General features: G+C 40.8%; 1 protein-coding gene across 10 annotated transcripts in view; it reads left to right on the top strand.

The window, feature by feature from the left end:
* The window catches only part of NHSL1 (NHS like 1), a 166,684-nt gene that overhangs the window by 133,560 nt on the left and 12,800 nt on the right, over positions 1–20,324 (top strand). For 8 of the 10 annotated variants that reach the window (XM_040551755.1, XM_040551758.1, XM_040551757.1 and 5 more), the window contains 2 exons: positions 8,834–9,026; positions 13,877–14,008. In XM_040551755.1, coding sequence (XP_040407689.1) covers positions 8,834–9,026; positions 13,877–14,008 — 325 coding nt within the window. The remainder of the gene's footprint in view (positions 1–8,833; positions 9,027–13,876; positions 14,009–20,324) is intronic. The other 2 variants (XM_040551760.1, XM_040551761.1) reach the window with 1 other exon arrangement.

The raw sequence follows: 20,324 nt of genomic DNA, 5'->3' as shown, positions 1-20,324 counted from the left end.
AGTCATCGTATGGCACGATAAAGATGAGAGAGGCAGAATGAGTTTGGTAATGTTCTGGGGGGAGAGCCCACTAAGGGTAACCGTTTTGCAACTAATATGTGTTTATATTCAAGTACCAGGGAGCGCTATTAACCATCCGACAGTGTACTCAATCTGAAATAGCTGCACATGCACACTTTGAATTGCTTTTCTAATACAGACAGGCAGTTTCATCAGGTGGGCTTTGTCCTGTTGGATAACAACTGCTTGTGTAAAGGCATCCAGAAGAATGAAGGATGGCCCAATGAGCTGGGTTTACCTTCTCTGTTTCAGTTTGCTTCATGTTCATATGCCCACTTCTCAACTCCCTGTATACTTAGCTTACTTAGAGTTTAGAAAATAAACAAATAAAGAGAGAAGGAAGGGACAGCTGAGCAAAAATCCTAAGAAGGTTGCAGAAGTGTCTTGTATACATCAATTTACATATATATCAATTACAAAACTTGTAAGTTGCGTTCATGTTCTAAAGAGGAAAGGAAGTTTTGCTCCCCTGTCCTTACCTTATTCTGTTGTGCCTGTGAGCTCCAAAAGACAAGCTATGGCTAACTTTGGTGCTGTGGGCTAAGATCGTAGTGCTGGGGTAGACAGAAAGATGTTCTGGAGCCTGGATGTCCAATGCTGGAGCTGAAATGCTCGAGCTCTTGACATTTTCAGGTTAGATATTCTAGAATACTTTGCCACAAAATGTTGCTTGAAGAGTGGGAGGATATCCTTAATTGTAGCAGAGTATAATATTTTGAGCTGTTACTAAGCCATAGGTGCTTTTGTGTAGTATGGACCAAATAATTCTGTCCGTGTGTAAAGTGTGGAGATCCTGAGAACTCAGTTTAAAGGGTACAGTGTTTTCAGTTCTATCCTCCATGCTTTTTAAGCACATAACAAAAATTGTTGTGGAATACGTATATTCTCTCATCCAGGTTTTGATTGCTTTATGTCTGTGTATTGGCAGGGAGTGTTGTTGCGTCCTGTTGGGCTCTTTGTGGTGTTTACTAGCAGCAAACAGAATGTAAAGCATGTTAGCACTGTGGGATGTATTATAATGACAATTTGCAAAACCTTACTGAAACCAGTGGAATTACGATTTTCACTGGTGAAAAAGTATTAACTGTTTGTGGCTGTTAAGGTACTGCATATATATCTCTCTGCATACATATATAACCAACTTGCCTTAGCCGGTGCTGTGCAGCATGTGGCCCAGCTGCACATGTAAAACAAAACATTAAAAATAATGTAAATACAGTATTTTTAACCATTCACATGAGAACATATTAGCATGGGTGAGGCCTCTTCGAGACTAAGAACTGTCATCCTTATGTGGCTAAGGATTTCATGGTGTGTTAATGAAACGTGTTACTAACAATTTCTGTTTATTCTGAAAACTTTTTAGTATAACAAGCTGTGCTTCAAGGAAAGGTTAGCACTTCCATTTCAAATTAGAATAGTTTCCCTGAAATATTTTTATCTGAAAGTAGGATTCAGAGCACTAGAGAAAGAGAGTTGCCAAACTGACATTCTTGGATGTTGCTGTTTATCTCAAAACCTTAACCTTAACCCTGTCACTCTTATTTGCAGCTTAGGAAGATGCCGATCCTTGTAAACTGCAGCATGATACTGCCTTCTTGTTGTAAAACTCTGTGTTTTGTGGTGTTCTTTGACTAGTATCTTTTTTTAATTGGCTTTACATTATGTAAGGGAGTAAAATTTTACTTTTTTTAAATAAATGAGCATTTAACAGATCTCTGAAGCTGAATTATAATTCCACTGGTAAAATGCCAAGTGCTTCTAATAAATCTTATGCCTTGAGACAGTCATCTTTCAGACGTCAGAAGAGTTCTTCAGTAACAATGTGGAGCTGAGGTCACCAAAATCCCATGATTCAAAATGTGAACTCCTTACCGCTTGATGAAAGCTTTGTGGCTTTGTTGTCTGTTCAAAGCAGGAAAGCCAACATTTAAATTCTGTGCATGCAGCACTTGCAAGCTGAAATTTGAGAATAGCAGAATAATGACAGATGAATGAATAGCTATTTACTGTTTGTAAATTTACTTCTAAGTTGACGTATTTGCCAACTTGCAGAAAAACTGTTTTACTGTGTGGTAGTTCCACAAAGGAAACTGTCTTTCCCTTTTATCTACTTTTTTTTATTATTATTATTTTTTAAGTTTATTGTAGCCAGATATTGCACTTGTCTGTCTTCACTGGAGACATAATTTGAAACCATGGTTTAGATCACACAGAGAAGACCTAGATCTACAAACAGTCTCTTGTTTTGTGGAGGTGGGTGTTTATCACCAGAGGGTAATATTCATACTACAAAACACATGGTTTGCTGTGATTCTTAGAAAATGTTTAAGAGAAGCAGAACATTTGCTGTTGCAAAGCAAAACCACTAGGGATAAGCAACCCGACCCAAAACCAAGCCAACGTAAGTAGAAAACACGGAAACCTGAATTCTCTGAGTGTTAGTGTATATAAAACAAAGTCCTTGGAAGTAGCCTTTTACTCTTAGGTTGATTCCTGTAAGTGGTATTGATGGAGCATAGACCAAGCCCCACGTCAGTGTATTTCTGCTGATCCTAATTGAGTTTGTTGGCAATTAAATTGGTTTATCTGGATTTTACATCTCAGTACAGCAACTAGTGTCTTCCGTTGTCATCTCTTACATGCCACTGTTGGTGACACTAGCTGGGAAGTATTCCTGTCCTTCATACTGGTCTGTTTTCCTAGTGCCAAGGATGTATTGAGATGTCACTTAAACTCTAGTTCCCTAATATTCTGAAATATATACACTGTGTATTTTAAGTATATTTGTCTTTTGTGTGTGTGTGTGGTTTTTTTTTTTCCTCATTCTCCTCTCTTTCCCTTTTATCACTCATTATCTCTGTTTCTTTTTGTCTCACTCAACAGTCTAGTCTGTTAGACTGCATCTCTCAGTCTTGCATTAGCGCCTGCTGTAACTTGGTTCCCTGGAGCAACAAGGTACTTTGCCCACGAGTGGGACCATCCAGCTGTCATACTTGCAGCTTGATGTTACTTGTAGCATTTAGCACATATGCAATCTTTTTGTTCTGCTCTTAGCTTTCAGTTACTGTTCCCTGCTTCTGTTTTCTATTAAAAAAAAAAAAAAAATTAAAAAAAAATACTGCTCAACAGAAGAATGTTATGCCAGGATTGTTTCCTATCTTTTTCATCACTATTCCTTTTTTGTCTGCAGTCCAATATCCTTTATTTAGTTGGTTCACTGAAATTTTGTAATTACTTTTGGTCTATTAACATTTGTCTCCTTTGAAACCCCTCCTCTGGTGAAAAATGTGTTTTATTTATTTGGCTGCTTGGTTGTTTTTTTAATTAGCCAAGGAAAAACTTTCCTAATTGGAGTAGCATAGTTTTTAAATGATGAATGTGTGCTATAGAGAGTACTTGCTCCCAGACGTGCACTATATCATGTCTTCATTCCATCTATGAAAATGTTTGCATGCCAAAAACCCGTGGTATTTTTCCCTAGGTCTTGTCATATGGCTTACAAACTTTTCCTTGATACACTCTGTTAAACTTCGAGTGACAAACATTTACTTTGCTTATTTATGGGGCAAAAAAAGTGTACTTTTGCCACTGTACTCAGCCAAACTGTTGGATGTCTCTTTAATATCTGCAAGAGACTGGTCAGTAATCTGAAGGGGAAACAGATGCACTGACTGTATTGGCTTGAGGGACTTGGGGAGGTCTGATCTAAAATTTTGGCGGGTGTCAAGAGGGGCTGAAGATGTTGGGTGCTGCTCCAGGTTGGAGGTGTGAATGCCTGAGAGCCCTGACAGTGGGCTCTAGCAGGCCTGGAGATACTTCAAGACAGTGGTGCCCTCAGCTGGTCTCCCTACCCCTCTGCTGCGGTTGCACATGGGTACTCTTGTAATCAGCCGATGCATTTTATACTGCTTTATGTTTTTTTGAAAATGCCTCTCAGTTTACTGGGTTGAAGCAGCAGTTCAAAGCATAAAATGTCAAAGCATAAGGAAGTGAGTACAGAAACTCTCCAAACAAACAATAGAGGGTAATTCTTCACGCACCACATACTCAGTGCTGCACAGTTGCTGCAAGGGTTGTAAATGGTGAAAGTTTGTGTAGGTTCAGAAAGCAACTGGATCAGTTCTTGGGAGGAAGGGGAGTCTTTCCAATGCTGAGAGACTCTTCAGGGGAAGGCAGCCACTGCATGCTTCCTCTGATTTGATTTCACGTGTGTGGGAACTGTTGGACATTACCTTAAGACAGATGCTAGGTAGGCTTTATAGAGCTCTGATCTGATGTAGGATGACTCTTATGGTTTTAATCCCATTGCAGCAGAGCAGAGGAAGAAGAAGGGAATATTTCTGCAGTGCGTGGTTAAGGGGATAACTTGCTTGACGGTCAGTAATTTCTGCTGGGAAAAAGAAAAAAAAAAGAATCCCTTCCTTAATGAGACAGTGAAGGCTGTAAAGTGAAGGATCTAGTAGGGTGGCAAAGTTGGCTAGTGCAACTGAAGATCTGAGTGTAGAAATAACAAGTAACTGTTCTACCAAAATCTGGGGGGCTAGACTGGAGGCCTTGGTTTAGAGGGACACCAAGTCGAGCAGGACATGACTAATTCAACTTAAATGTAATTTAATGTATAGCTATAATGGGGCAGTGTTCCATTACACAGTATAAAACCACGTGGTTGAAGCAGTCACACAAAAAGTGCTGATTGGCCAAGTAACAGGAATGTACAGATTGTTTTTGTTTTAAATTATATTTATTGTTCAGTGTGGTTCCTTTGCATTTGTAAAAAAAAGGCACTTGAAGCCATCAAAGGCTGGAGAAGAAATAGGATGCTGAGGAACATTAATAGACAGATGAATTGCCATGGCTGTCATCTGCAGTGCTACGGATTTTTTCTCAGCTTTTTTTTTTTCTGAACAATGATAATTTTAGGAATGGTTGCAGTGGACAGTGAGGTAAACGACATGCCTAGAAGTTTTAAGTTCTTTTGCTGAAAAGTAGAATTTGTGTGGATTCAATATTCCTTGTGGAGGTCCCATCTTCTCAAACAGCATAGTATAAACCACTAGAATAGAACAAAACTAAGAATAAACAGGGAAGAAGAGGGGACTTGAGGCAGCATGTACTGTGAGATGCGCAGCATGTACTGTGAGATGCACAGCATAGAGTCAGCTGGGACTGCTCAAGCGGTATGAATGTGCTGAGACTGTGAAACCATTCTGTACCTCAGTGCCTGAGCAGAGAGGGGAACAAGAAGCCAACAAGGCAGTGGAGAGGCTCCGACTGAGCCAGATAGCTCCTCTCTGTCCACAGTATGTTTATGAGCCAGTTCTCTCCTGCTTTCTCATTTCAACTTGTCCTTCAAAAATTCACGCTTCTTCCCCTTTAACGTGTGTTCATGGAAAGATGGCTCTGTCCAAGGCTCTCACTTTCACTTACCACCTTTCCCTATTTTCCCCTTCCCATTAGAAAGCACAAATTCCAACAAGTTTTCTGGAGGAGGTGAGTGTAGCGTTCCATCTAGAAGCTGCACAGAAATTTGGCCATTTAAGTCAAACAGTAAAGTTGTTTTGAATCAGAGCCGCTATAAAAATGAGAAGAGTGCTTTCTGTTCTGCTGTGAGCGTAGTGTTTATGAGGAGATTTGCTGAGCAGATAACATGATCTCAAAGCACTGCGTCAGCCAGTGCTATTTATCCTATAGCAGACCTCACTTAAGAAGACGTGCCTGTCTATATATGTAGCAGCAGTTTGTTGAATCTTCCTGCAGACTTCTGTGCTGTAAATCTAGGAATGTTGTCTGAAACTATGTAATTCTTGCAAAGGAATTTAAAATATATTTTTTCTCTCCCCCTAATTTCATCCTATAAGAAAATCAGATAAGTAATTTGTGTGAACGAAGCTGAAAGTTGAGCTGCTGCTTGCCACTCTGCACAATAACGCTGCGTACAGCTTTGCAACTGTCCTGCCCCTGAAAGGAATCTTTACATCAAAAAAGCAAGTAAATATACCACGGTCACTGTGAGTGCTTTGGAAGAAGGTTTCTAAATAGAGACAGTCACGCTTACCCAGAAACCACAGAACGTGTACCTACAGGTGAAGCACCGACACTTCTTCCTACACTCTAAACCACCTGCAACTATTCTGCTGACCTCGTTTGTAGAAGTACCACACCACTGTCCAACAGTAGAAAATCAGTTTTCCTGAACCAGTGCTTTGACCACAGCTGCACAATTGGGTTTTCAATAGCTTTTCATTCGTTACGTGCTCACTGGAGTCATTCCTTTCCATCTTTCTTCCTCAATTTTCTGAACTTTTAATTCTCTAAAATTTCAGATTGTGGTTCCAGGCTTTTTTGGATAGCTAGGATTCCCTTGTAGTCAGAGCTTCAGTTCTCCACTTCTTCTATCAGTTTATATACTGTAGCAGAAGAAGTGTTCTGTTTTGGCCCGGTAGTTTCCTTGAGAAGGGAGGGCAGCAGTGTAACCAGTATTTCTGTCACCCGACGTGCTGGAGTAGCCCTGGTGACTGCTGCCTGACAGCTGAGACCTGGCCCAGCACTGCGGGCTGAATGTGACGGGGACTGATGCCGACACATCAGTAGGTGGCTGGAGCTCATCCTCACCACGCACAGACCGCAAAGCTGTCTTTGCCCCCACGCCGCGTTGGTCACCAAGCAGTTGTAAAACCTGTCCGGGGGAGGCACATCCTGGAGGCAGCTTTCCCTTCTGCAGTGGCATTTCTCTCCGACATTGCTCAAGCTAGCGAAGGTTGTTATAAATGTGAGTGATTTGAGATGGGAAAGCATTTTAGTTTGCGTGTAAGTACATACACATACGTGTGTCTGCACTGTGTATGTGTGTAAACTGTGTGTGTACACACACCCATAAAAAGATAAACATTCACGTTATATTTGTATAGAAACAGTTTTAGAACCTTTTAAAAATAACACAGGCCTGAAGAAATACCGGTGTCCTCCAGGTGACTTGTACTGAAAGAATTTGGAGGGGCTTTTGCAGGGCTGAGCCCATGCCTGCAGAGCAGCGTGGCCCCTCCACCGTGAGCAGAAGGGTGCTGGCATCCCTGTGCCTGCAGGGGTTTCTCCTGGCAAAAATGTATAATTTGCTCAAAAAAAACCCACCCACATTTCAAAGTGCAGGTCCAAACCACAAGATGACATTCATAATAATTATCATGCCTGCAATTATTATTTTTTTGTTATTACCTGAAGAGATTTCACTTGTCTTTCTTTTTTTGTTGTTTTTGCTTTTTGCCTGGAAGCTGCTTTTATTTATATATTTGTTTTTAATGAAATGCTGGGCCCTGTCCTAAAGAATTCACAGTCAAAGCACAATGCAATAAATAAGTGGTTATTTGTTTATAAACAGCGTGAACCTCCTCCGGGTAACAGGGAGAAAATTAAAATCAGAAACGATAAACGGTGGTTGTGGCAGAGTGTCTGGGCACGCCTTTTGTGTACCGCTCAGCTTGAAGAGAAACCAAATTGCTTAGACTTACAAATAATAATAATAAAAAAGTCCATATGTTGTAAGTAGCAATAATGTCTTTCTCAAACAGCTAGGGAGTAACTTAGGGAGAGGTGGCGACCCAGTGCTGGCAGCTGTACCTTGGGTAGCATCCTGCACTCCAGCGGGAGGAAGGAGTAAAGAAAAGGTGTGTGGGGAGGGGGGAAGAGGAGCTTCTTTCTCCTCCAGGTCTTTCTTGCTCTCCTGCTTCTGGGATTCCCTGGAGTGCCTTGGTGGCCCCAGGTAGAAAAGCCTAAAGCCTAGGTTTGCCTAAAACTTGTGACCGCCTGCTGCAAGCCCCTGTGATGTTTTTCGTGTGCCCTGAACCTGCCTATCCTCGGGGTTTGCCATGGAGCAGTGCTTTCATATTGATAAAAAGCAACATTATGACTTTCTGCCCTTACTGGCACCCAGCTGAGGACCTTGCAATGAAAACAGATTTGTTCCCTTAAAGCAAATGTCTCTTTTGGCATTGTAACTTTGTCTGGCGGAAGGATTTGTACAAGCTGTTGCAACCTCTTTTTGCAGTGCACAAAGGTATTTTGTTTGTTTGAGGTGAAACACCCATCGTGGATGCAACATCTGATGCTCTGATAAGGAAAAACTTTAAAAATGGCCATTCTGTGGCTGCTAATATTGTTAAGTACTTCACCCCTCAAAATCGAGCAATACAAACACCTCCACTGTGGCATGAGTTTCTCCAAGGCCACCACAATTACTGCTCCTGACTGCTCCCTGGCTGATGGTTGGTTATGTAGGGTGCATTGCTCGAGTCCTTTGCTCAACCCTCCCAAAATGTGTTTCTTCCTAACAGATGTCTTGCTGAGACCTTACACACCCCATAGCCTAGTACAGCTAGATTGAAGCAGGGCTCAGTCTCATCTTCCTAGTGGGACACTGCGACAGGACAGAGGAAGGGAAGGCAAACCCAGTGCACTCCTTTGGGGAGTGAGAGGGGTTGATCACTGCAGGAACAGTGTAAACGTGTAGGGTAATTAGTTACTGTGCTTTGCTCTGCTCGAGACCACTCATAATTTTCTCATTTAAAGACGCTCCCTAGTCTGACGAGGTGTCTTGGATAAATACAATCCTTTTTTTTTTTTTAAGTCTCTCTTTGTAGGTCTAAGTGTGATACTCATGGGGGTACGTTTTGTTCCACAAGCCGTCACGCTGACTGCAGCGGCAGTACCGCAGTACTGTCATACTCCTGTGGTTTTGGTAGAAAACTTACACTGTCGCATGTATTTCTGTTTGCAGTGTTCCCTCTCTTCCCCAGAAGAAGAAAAGCTTATTACCATCAAAAGGCCTAAAACCCCAGTTTCAAATGAGTTATCAGATATCAACACCCAAACCAACTGGACTAAGTCCCTGCCACTGCCAACGCCAGAAGAGAAGATGCGACAGCAAGCACAGGCAGTCCAAACAGATGTGGTTCCTATTAATGTGACTGGTAGGCTTTTAATTTGAATAATTAAGTTACAGTGACTGGGGAGGGAAGGGATAAAAGGGGACCCATACGGGTGGATAGCATTTTGGCATATATTTGTGCATGAATTTTATGTCACTTATTTCACCTTTCTGTGAAAACAGTATTTTGTGTTTAATAGTCTGTCTCTGAGCTTAATGAGAAAAACTCAAAATTCCTTAAATGATCATTAATGAAGATAGTCTACACATTGTGGGCTTGAAGTGACGTTAGATATTCATGAACTAAAAAAAGATTGATAAATCACTGAGTTGCTTTAGGCTTTGCTGAAGATACATAATGGAAAATCATGTTTTATACAATACTAATGACATTCAGGATTTTCTTCTAGGATTTTTACTTAAGGAAGGTTATCAGAGACTTCGATATTTTGAAGACTAAAAGTTCCAAAGTTCAAGAAGAGTTTTCTACGGTCTTACTTGTATCAGCAATAAGAGGTTTAGGTGTTGAGGGAGAATAGGGAAAGAATAGATAAGGTTAATGAGTCTGTGTCCTCAAGCAAGACTCTTGGTAGGTCACTCAACTTACATGACAGTAGCCCACATTTTCTTGTTGCAAGCTCTATATTGACTGTTTTCAAAATGCTCTTTGGTTTCACTGTTGCAGAATTCTCACTCTGTGAGAATTTAATAAGTTAATTATATTAAAGTGTAATGCTGAGTAGATATGTTGATGTGTGTAAATAGAATTTCTATGAAAGATTGAATTATCACCTCAATTTAATAATTCCTCTTTTTCTGCAGTATCAAGATTGTCCACTATTAGTTAATTAAAATAACTGACCGTTTGCCTGCCAAAACAAGGATGATATTCAATATCCAATTTATTTCAAATGCCATATGGCATTCTCTGGTTCCATACTCACTCTTAAAATCAGTATCTTGCAATGTTTGGTTTTGTTTTGAAAGTAGTTAGATATTCTATTTTTCTATGTGATTACCAATATTCTTTTCACTTTTTTTTTTTTTTTTATAAATTAGTGTTTTGTAAAAAATGAAACACTAATTCTCATACTGAAGATGTCTGATGGTAAAGTTTTAAGAAGTAATGTAGTTTAAGGCTAGTGACAAACATCAGAAATCTCTGAGAAATCAGTAAGAAAAGTTTCCTAAAATAAAAAATGGAAAACAGTTGAAAGCAACAGAAAAATATGTACACCCCACCTCTGGAAAATGAATAGAAGGAAAACAAGTGCAGTGCTGAAATGTAACTAGGCCATTATCTAGGAAATGTAGGCTACAGGTGCAGAAGGCAGAGTTGTGGGGACAGTGGATTATGTGATACAATCAATAAGCTTGAGCATGGCTTAGATACTGTGACAGCAGGAAGGTGGTATACTTACAGGAGGGGTAATCTGCAGCGTGATTTAATGACCCTGTGTACTGAAAAATACAGGGGGGAAGTAAACAGGTGGAAAGAAAAACAGTGTAAAAGAGATCAAATAACCATCACAGATTTAATTCAGTATCAGTGAATATACTAATGCATCTGGATAAATTACACTTGCAATTTCAACCAGATTAATTCAAGTGGTGTGACAAACCCTGTATCCCCTGAATTAGCTGGTTTGCCCTCAACAAATACAGCAGTTCTCAGCTTCTCTGATAAAAAATAGTGCACGTGCACATTCACCTTCCTGGACTGTGTTGTGTAGCATTCATTCCCCTATAAACATAGTAATAGGAAGGTAGAGAAAGGGAGGGCAGTGAAGGAAGACTGGTGTTTTAGTGTGTGAGCTGGTCTCTGGGAACCAGTTTCTCTTTGCCATGAAATAATCGTGTTGCTATTTTGCATCAAGCCAAGTGAAAATAACAAACTGAGTCCCACACACACATACAAAAAAAGCTGCCGTCCTTGTTCCCCTTTAAAAAGTCACAATCTGCTCCCCTCCTCTGCCCTCCCACACTCTGAGTAATTCTATTTTGTGTAGTTCCTTATGCTACTACACGAGGCAGGAAGAAAATGCCCCAAAATTCTGTGCCGTTTGTTAAACGTGCTGTGGAACGAACCATAGCTGGGCTTTGTTTTGATTCGGCTTTTTCTTTGCTTGCTCTTTTTCTCACTCTCCCAGAAGAGAGGTCAAAACCCTTCCATTTATTACTCCTGGCATGAAATAAAACGTTAACCTCAGAAGAGGTGACAGCATTTTCAACAGTGCATCAGTAATGATCCTGCTACAATGGCCTCTCACGTGGCTGTGCAGCAACTGCTCCACTGGTTCAGCTTGCGGGGCTCTTCGGTGAACAGATTGCAACTAATACAGCGGCAGGCAAAATCTGTCGGACAGCCTGAAGGTGCAGGGGCATTACATTAGGCTGACAAGCTGCTGACTAGACATCCGATTTGGAAGCTGTTTCAATCCTCGGGAGCGGCTGGGCTGAGCTTATTCTGGCCTGGAAGGGGTTGGGCTGAATTTTCAGTGGTGGTCAGTCTTTGCTTTTACATAGCCTGTGGGTTAAAAGATGTATAGTGGTGTCTGCTGTAGTGGGTTTTCTGGAACTAACTTTCTTTCCAGATGGAGGAGTCTGGTGTTGGTGGAGGTGATCAGAGGCAGGCTGGATCCTGCAAAACATTTAAGCATTTGCTTGAGTCCCACTTGACTGACTTTAGTGAGATGTAAGCACATACTTAAATATTTTCAGTGAATCCAAGAAAATGAGTAAACTGTGTGAGGGAAACCCAAGTAAACTGAACGAGGAATGCTTAGATGATTTGTTACAAACCTGACAGAAGAAAAGTATCTTTACATCTGCAAAATTATATGTAAACATCAATATTTTCTAAAAACAAGATGGCAACAAATAAAAAAAAAGAGACGTTTTGATTTTGCTTCTTGATTTAGAGTTTATTGAAGCTGCTGCTTTAAAATCCTATAAATTTGCGCAGTGGCTTTCAAAAAGTTGTTTCAAGTGCCACTGAGGATGGATTGGTCAGAGTTAGGTCTTCCGTAGCACAGGGCAAGAAGGTACTGTGGATCAGGGGACACACAGTGACTTTTCCCATGGTCATCCTGTTTGTCTGTCTGAAAGTGTATAAAAGACTCTCCTTGTTTGCACCCTCTTCTTAGCATTTACATATTATTTTATTCTACGGCATTCGAAGCAACATTTTAATTTCTTTGCAACTCACTGTCTCAGGCATAATTGCTGGCCTTTGAATGGATTAAGACATATTCAGAGATGCAAAGCTTTCTCTTTTGAATTCATTATAATGTGGCCAGAGTTATTATCCTGCATGGTAGGATTATCTAATAGTCCTGACCCTGACCCCATAAGGGTCCTAACATCATAATAGCAGTGATGCCCCAGACAGTGGATATTCTATCTCAATATTTTAGGGCTTCTACGAAGCCTGTGGGATTCATAGCTCAAAATTTCATAGATCCCATGGGATTCCTTCTCCCTTCATCTTCCCTCAGTTCAGTCAGTCAGAAACTCAGATGAAAGCAACTTCTTTGTAGTTGCAAGGATTCTGCCTAGCACGAGTGCAATTCGTGGGAGCTCAAGATCCATTAACACAGAGTGAGAGTCTTTATATTTACAATATGGTGAATGAAACTGCTGTGTTTTTCCTTGTATTTTCACAAGTCCATATGCTACGCTTTACTATATGACTGTATCTTTAACTGTTATACAGGTAATCAGTTTTTCTACACTATCTGCACGACACACATCATGCTGATGTGTAGTCAACCAGGGATAATATTTATGACATTAGTTAATGTGCATTACTCACTTTTCAGAGGTAAATAATTTGGTCATCAATTTTCAAGAAAGCATACAAGGCAAAAAACATATTTGTATATAAAGCTTTTTCTGCATTTAAGTTTTAAATAGGTCATCTAAAGGATACTTAGCACTGCTTTAAAATGTTTTAACTTCTAAAAGGGGAACTTATGTGTGAGATTGGGAGTGGGTAGATTTTTAGAAGTGTAGAGAATTAGCTCACAACTTAGTGAGCAAGTTTTATCTTGCTGCTTGTAAAATGGCCAAATTATGAACCTCTAACCAAAAGTGAATTCCTAAAGAAAAGCTGCTCAGCCTTAATGATAGTGGTGCTTCTGGGTCCCATTATGATACAGCACATGGTCATCATAAGGCTTTGTCTAGCAACGTGCACTTCCACATTTTTTCAGCTCTTTCCATTGTATATATGTGTAATCATTTATAAAATCTCAATTCTAAGCAGCTTCCACTCTGAAATATTTATGAGATCATAAGATCAGTTTGATCTCTGCATGCTCCCTAGTACTTGTTTGTATTCATGTTAAAAGATCACCACCAGAAATACGATAGACCTGACAGTTTCAGAGAAACGTGGTATGAAAAAGAAGTGTCTTGTGTGATTTAATGATGGAGATCTACAAAGAAATTGCAATAGCTGTTGCCAATAGCAATGTCTGTTCCTGTATTGTAATCTTTCATTTGCAGGAGCAGATTTGCTTTTTCCTCAGGTTATTATTTAAAAAAACAAAAACCAACACCCTCCAAAACAAACAAGCACAAGAAAAATAACATACAGGGCCAAATTCAAGCAAGGATTCTGATCACTTGTGGAATTACAGCTGCTCTCACAAGACCTGAAGTCAAATTCCTCTTGAAACTTGCAGTACCGTGTAATGCATGTGTGTGTCTAAAGCCTTACCGTGGCAGTATGCTGTATCTTTTCCTCCAGTGTAAACTTTCACTGTAGGACCAAGCTAACATCATTTATTAATGCCTTTTTTCATTTCTACAACAAAACTAGTGGAAGAAAGTGCATGATGTCAGCGTGCTTGGAAGTAATGTTGCTTTGCTTGTTCTACCATGTATTAGGGGAGAATTTCGACCGCCAAGCCAGCATTCGGCGGTCTCTAATTTACACAGACACGGTGGTAAGACGGCCGAAGAAAGTCAAAAGGAGAAAGACTATAACAGGAATCCCTGACAACATACAAAAGGAGCTAGGTATGGCTCATCAGAACTGTATTCCATCCACTGTTCATTGTCACTGCTTATCATTACTCGACTAATAACATTACCAGTGCTCATGAAACCAATACAGTCTGATAGCCGATTACAGTTCCAAATACACGTGTGCCTCCTTGCCACCTTGTGCATCTGGAAATTAGGGCCTTTTATCTGTTGACTTCCATCTGCTGAAGGGAACGTGGTATTTTGAAAGCGGTTTACTGGTACAATGGAAATCTGCAGGGATGTAAGGTTCATGGTGCTTAATGCCTTTCTGGAGATTTGGTCCACTCCCCCAGGATGGTCACTGAAGCACACCTGAAGTGGGCAGGCATTTCAGCTTGCCAAGAATTATCCAATGGAGTAAACTAATTCACTGATGCCTTCCTGAATCTGCTGAGAGTTACATCAACAGAGAAGAACCTGTAAATTTTCCAGCTTATCTTAAATCTAATTGACAGCCTCTCAAGTATCAACATTATTTGATTTGAAGTAATTTACATGTCATCATTAGCTATTGCATATATACCAAAGGAAAAATGCTCAGTCAGTCACATTTACACTACCTCAACCTGTCAGCTTTTCACAGTTAGTAGCATAGATGGTATTCAAAGTTGATGGAACAGTCTGAATTTTGGCAACCTTTCAGACACTTTTTGCAGAACTCTGATGGTAGCACTTAGTTATTTTTTAAAAAGATGTTTTCATTTTTCACAGATGATGACTTTACAGATAAAATGATGCCCTTCTGCCTCCCTTCTCTCCTTTTTTTTCCAGTAGAGAAAGAATGTCTTAAAATAATCTGGCAGAATATATATATATATTCGGTTTTTTTACATGTGCAATCAACTCATTTATTGACTTGTTTGATAAGTTTTACTACCTTGCATTTTGCATCTCTTTCTTTTTAATTATATTTTCACTTCTTGCTTCTTTGTCTAGATTTTTCAGAAACAAAAGCAAAAATATGCAACTTTTCTGGATGGGTTTGAATAAGCTAGAGAGCTAGGCATAGGGAAAGACAGGAAATAAGCAAGTACATGAACAGCAGTTTGTGACTGGAACTGGAACTATGCTCTTTCAACTGTAATGGGACAGTGCCCTGCCATAGGTATCCTCTGTCTCAAGAAAGAAAATTCACTAGTCCAATCCCTGCATTGAGTCTTCAAGTGGCAACTTTAAATTTTATTACCTTTGGATCTCACATAATGATTTTATGTCTAACTGCTGCTCTGAGATTTGTCCAAAGCTGCGAGGTGTCTTTGTTGATCTCTTCTTATGGGATGGATGCTGTTTTGTTCCTGCCATAGGGAACTCCTCCTCAAAATGTGTTTTCCCTTCCTCCTTTCTATTCTTAAGAGTTTTTATTCTTAGTAAGAGTTTTTGCCTCTTAAATGCAAAATTGACACTAGATATCACTTAAACTGTTCATTTTCAGGATTCTTGCAGTGTTCTTGAGCGTGGTATTCTGAAAATTACATACATACCAAGGTCATAGTTTTCACTTTTCTGTAGAGATTTTCTTGACATAGGTAGGACCTACCTTGAGAGCAGAGCAAAGCAGAGCCCTTTGTTCCAATCTACCTTTTATTACTTTTAGGGGTTCCTGACTCTCTTTCAGGCAGGTGAATTTTGAAATGACTGGCAACTGTACTTGCGTGGATGTGAGGAGAATGCTTCCTGCTGACAGCATCTCTTAAGCTTGGAGGTTACATTTGTGACCAATTCAGACCGATGCTTAATGCTTGAAAACATCAATGGCAGTTTACCTGGTGGAATAAACAGAGAACGCAGTTGGCATCTACGTTAAAAAGAAATCTTCAGTGAATATCTTAAGAGTTTGTGACTTTTGCCAGTCCGTTTGCTAAGGGCAATAGGTTCTGTGGTCTTGATTTTGTTCTTTCATCTCACGCTGAGGACATTTCATGTTGCACTGCTTGAAGGTTTTCCTTGGCTCCTATTTTCAGTGGCGGAAATTCTAGGGCTGACAGTATCTCACTGTAGGAGCTCTCTCTGGCTGGTTCTCTGGCCTACAACCGGCAGGCACGCAGCGCTTCAGCCATCTGCCCTACAGTGGAAGTTGTCCTGAGTAGCTTCATGTTGCTTCTGTGTTGGTTGCGTGTCATCCAGACAGCAAAATGTATGCCAGGAAAGCTCTCTGATGGCAGTTTACATCCTGTTAGCATATTGCTTTCCATCACTAGAAACAAAGCGTGTTTGAAGAGTGTCTTCATCTTATAGATGGAAAAACTAGATGTGCTGCAGTGAAGTGACTTTGCTGGAGTCACCCACCAGGCTGCTGGCAAGGCTGGGAATAAATTACATCTCCCTCGCCCTTGTTCAGTGCACTTTCTGCCTTTTCTCCCCTGTCACTCCTCAGATATTTCTGTAGCCATCCATTCCCTATTTCTCTTACACTGTCCCAAAACAAACATCGAGTTGTTTTAAAACATTCCACAGTTCATTTGATCGGAACAAGGATCCGGACTAAACTCCAAATCAAGCAATTGCATTGTGCCTGTTGACATTCTTCCTGTGGTTTCAGCTGAATAAATCTCTTTGTTTCTCCCCTAAAGCATTGCTGCGAATGGCTACAATATTTACACAAAGATTAAAATCCCTTGGTACACCAAAGTTGCTGTGCACAGGCTAAATAACCAACACGTACAGCAGATTCTTGTTACCTCTTGTTTATTCTTCAGAAGGAAGCAGAAACTTGAGAGAACCTCAAAGCTTCAACCAAGCTTGAACTATTTTCCTTTCTTGCTAGAGAGCCTGGAAGAGCTTCTGCCGGGCCAAGCTGCTGGGGTTCTCCCCCAGCTGCTTTGGCTCCTTTGGAACAAAAAAGGCCAAACAGAAGAGAAATCGTATGCTGATTGCTGGCATGAGCTCAGCGGCCATGGTACCCTCGTAGAATTTAGCCAAACATACTGAAAGGAATCATTAACAGTACCCACGAGGCATGTGCTGAAAGTATCTTTAAGCATTCCTACTTTGGAGGATTGTAACACAGCCGTGTTTTCACAGGTGTGTTCCAGCGATGAACCACTCTCTGCAGGGCCTGGAAACTTCCGCATAAAAACGCTGTGTAAATAAAATGCAGTGTGACGGATGTGGTTCTGGGGCAGACTGAGAGTATTAGATGCCTGCTAGTTTAGAGATGCTGGTTATTCTCTCAACAGTTGCTGTCTGACAGCAGGAGCATCTCAGTACTATTTAGCAGAGCAACAGCAAAATAAAAAAAGGTGAAGTATTCTTTCTCTGCCAAACGTAGGAATCAAAAAAGTAGTTTTGCATACCTCTGAATTATCTTTGTTGTCTTGTAGAAAACATATATATTCAATATTCAATAGAACATACATTCAATTTAATTATATATATGTCAGTGGAGTTAATGTTGGATCAAACCTTCAAAAAGGGCAAGAAGCTTTCATTTACTTCACACTTTTGTGCTATCTCAGTTTCTCTGTTCTGTGTTGCTAATATCCTCTATATATATATCTCTAGCTCTCTTTTTTCAGATAGTACCTTTTATCCAAACCGGTGTTCTCCCCTCAGGCAAGAAGATGATTCTCTTCTCCTTGGTACGGATGAGCAGCTCTCTGGGAGAACCTGTCGCAGGCCTTGCTCATTTCTCAGCTCCTGGTAATCTTCAGCTTCCCTCACATGTTCTCAGCTCTCCAGACTGAAATAAAGGCAGCAAAATGCCTTCGCGTTTTTATGGTCCCTTCTCTGTGTCAGTGATCTAGGATCTGACTCAGACTTTTTGTGCAGCTACAGCTTACCTGGCTGCACATGTTACTCCAAAAGTCTGTGCCAGTGCAGTCCCAGGTACTGCTGAACAGTTTCTGCTGTCCTGGGCTTGCAGCAGGAGCAGGTCCCAGACCATGGTATCTGTTCTGCCACAGACGGTGCAGTTCATCTTCCACGTAAGCATGTCTCACCAAAGCAGCAGGGAGGAAACCACCTTCAAGTTTTCTACCTTTTGATTTCTTCTTCTGCCAGACATCTTGCTTTTCTTTATTCTAGTGGAAAGTTTCTGTCCTCTTGGTTTACCAAAGAAGGTCTGACAAGTTCATGCTTTGCATGTACTTTCCTTGAATGACTTCATCCCCTTTTTTGACCTTTTTTTCAGGTGCAACTCAGGGCCTTTATGGCTGTGTGATTTTTTCCCCATCTACTGTTTTGTTTTTGTGTTTTTTTTTCCAAGCAAAAGGATTCAGAGGGTCAGAACAACCTCATATGCTTTCTTCAACTTGTTTCCCTGCCTCCCATCTTCAGTAGCTCACAAGAGGTTGTCATCTACAGGGCTTTCTGTCAGTCATCAGAGTGGATATGACTGACACCTGAACGCTCAGTCCCTCGCCTGCTTTCTTGTGGCACAGCTCAGGACCCCATTTGGTACTCCTTTGAAATGGTTTGTAGGAAACCATTCCACCTCAAACAAATGTGAGCATTTGTGTCCTTTTGATCCTTGGGAACTCAGCTGTTCTCTTGGAGACTCTTCTTAACTGATGTTCTTTTCCAATCAGTCCCTTGGGTGCTAGCAGTGCTAGCAGTCATTCAAACTGGGTCCCGCAGGTGAAAGTCCCAGGTACCAGGGGTCATCCAGGAATACACGCAAGAACCCAGCTATTCAAGGCGAGGAATTCTGCATCCTGGTTCAAGCTGCAACTTTAAACAGTCTTTTGAGAGAAACTCTCAGAGTTATTTTGCCTTTTAACTAATTTTTTTTTTAGCTGTAGTTTCTCAACATTGCACCCAGAGCAGAGCATTACAAAGTATGCAAGTATCATCAGCTTTTTGATAATGGGGAATGAAGCACAGGGATGTCAGGGATATAATCTTTTACCAGGGGCTGGATGTTCAGTTACCGAAACTAACTAGTTTCACTAATTAGTTTCAATTCCCTATATTTTCATCAGAATTCTCCCTCTCAGGGTGGCAGGGATACATGCAAGGATTCAGGATATTTTTTATCTGGCAGTGTGGACACGTATTGCAGGATCCTCTGCAATGTTTTTCTTCCCTTTGAGAGATTACAGATGCATGGAGCACAGTGAAAATTCCTGAAATTACCCCAAGCCTGATGTACTTGTCTGTTTCTTGTTGAGCATCTGTTAAAAATCATTGGTATGCAGGCACTAGGGTAAAACAGATGAAGGATCTCTGTGTTCTTGGTGTGTTTTTTTTTTCGTAACATTGTGGAAGTTGTGGTGCCTGAATAGTGACTTGGCCAGGTCACCAGGTTTGGAGGAGGATTGCTAGGTGGGGCACGAGAAGAAAGAAGATGAAAGGAACAAATCCTAGGAATGTGCCTATGGCAGAAGAGACAAGTGCTTAGAGTAGAAATGATTAGTCAGAAGTAGTCTGGGAAGAGAGCTTGCTTCTCTATACACTAGTTGAAACAAGCATGTTCTCTGTGATATCAACACACACTTTATCCTCTCAAATCCTCAGTTTTCCACCCTCCTTTCAATGCACAGAGGACCCTTCTGCTGCAGCAGGCTGCTGGGGCCACCAGATCAGCCAGAGTCATGGGGAGACAGTGAGTTTTCTAGGAGCTGCTACCCAGCCCTAGGGATTACATGCAGACCCATTTTTTTTTCCATCAAATTAGCACAGTCTTAGTCTCTGTCACACCCAGTAACCACCAGAGTCAGGCATATACAGGTTACACCAGCTTTCCCCAACTTGAATTAAGTGCTTGGAGCTCAGGTATGCATTTGAGCCTCTTCTCTGTGTTCTCATGCAAAAGATGTTAAATGTATTGCATACTCCTCTTCTTCCAGGTAGGGGGTGTTCTTTATTTGCTGCTGGGGTCTACACTGAACATGCGCATTAAGGAAGAGCATTTGCCCTTAAAAAATCACTTCAGCATTTTCAGCATAGCAAGAAGTGGGGTAACGAAGAAGAAAGGAGTCCAGATACAGGTCTCCTTTGGTGGACTTAGTGCTGGCTGCAGGGCTGCTGGGCACAGGATAATACAAAATGCAGACAAGAATATTATTATTTTCATCCACATTTATCATACTACCAAACTGCAGCTACTTCTGACTTTGTAACATTCAGCATCCGTAACCTGATGGCCATTTCTGCAATAAGTTCTTGCTGCTGTCTGCTCAGACATTGTCCCTGGAACTAGATGGGTTGGTGGATATTATTCTTTAATTCTAGAATTTTGGTGTTACAGAACTCCTGTAACTTCTGACTGTTGCTTAATCAGAGTTTTTTTTTGATAGACATAGAATTTTTAATTTAATATTCAAATAACACTGTGAGCTGTCCCATAGAACTGGACTGTTCATCTCTC

The sequence above is a fragment of the Cygnus olor genome, chromosome 3 (assembly GCF_009769625.2).
Source record: "Cygnus olor isolate bCygOlo1 chromosome 3, bCygOlo1.pri.v2, whole genome shotgun sequence".
Lineage (NCBI taxonomy): Eukaryota > Metazoa > Chordata > Aves > Anseriformes > Anatidae > Cygnus > Cygnus olor.
Note: the sequence above shows the minus strand (reverse complement) of the source record. Positions and strands in the feature narration are given on the sequence as shown.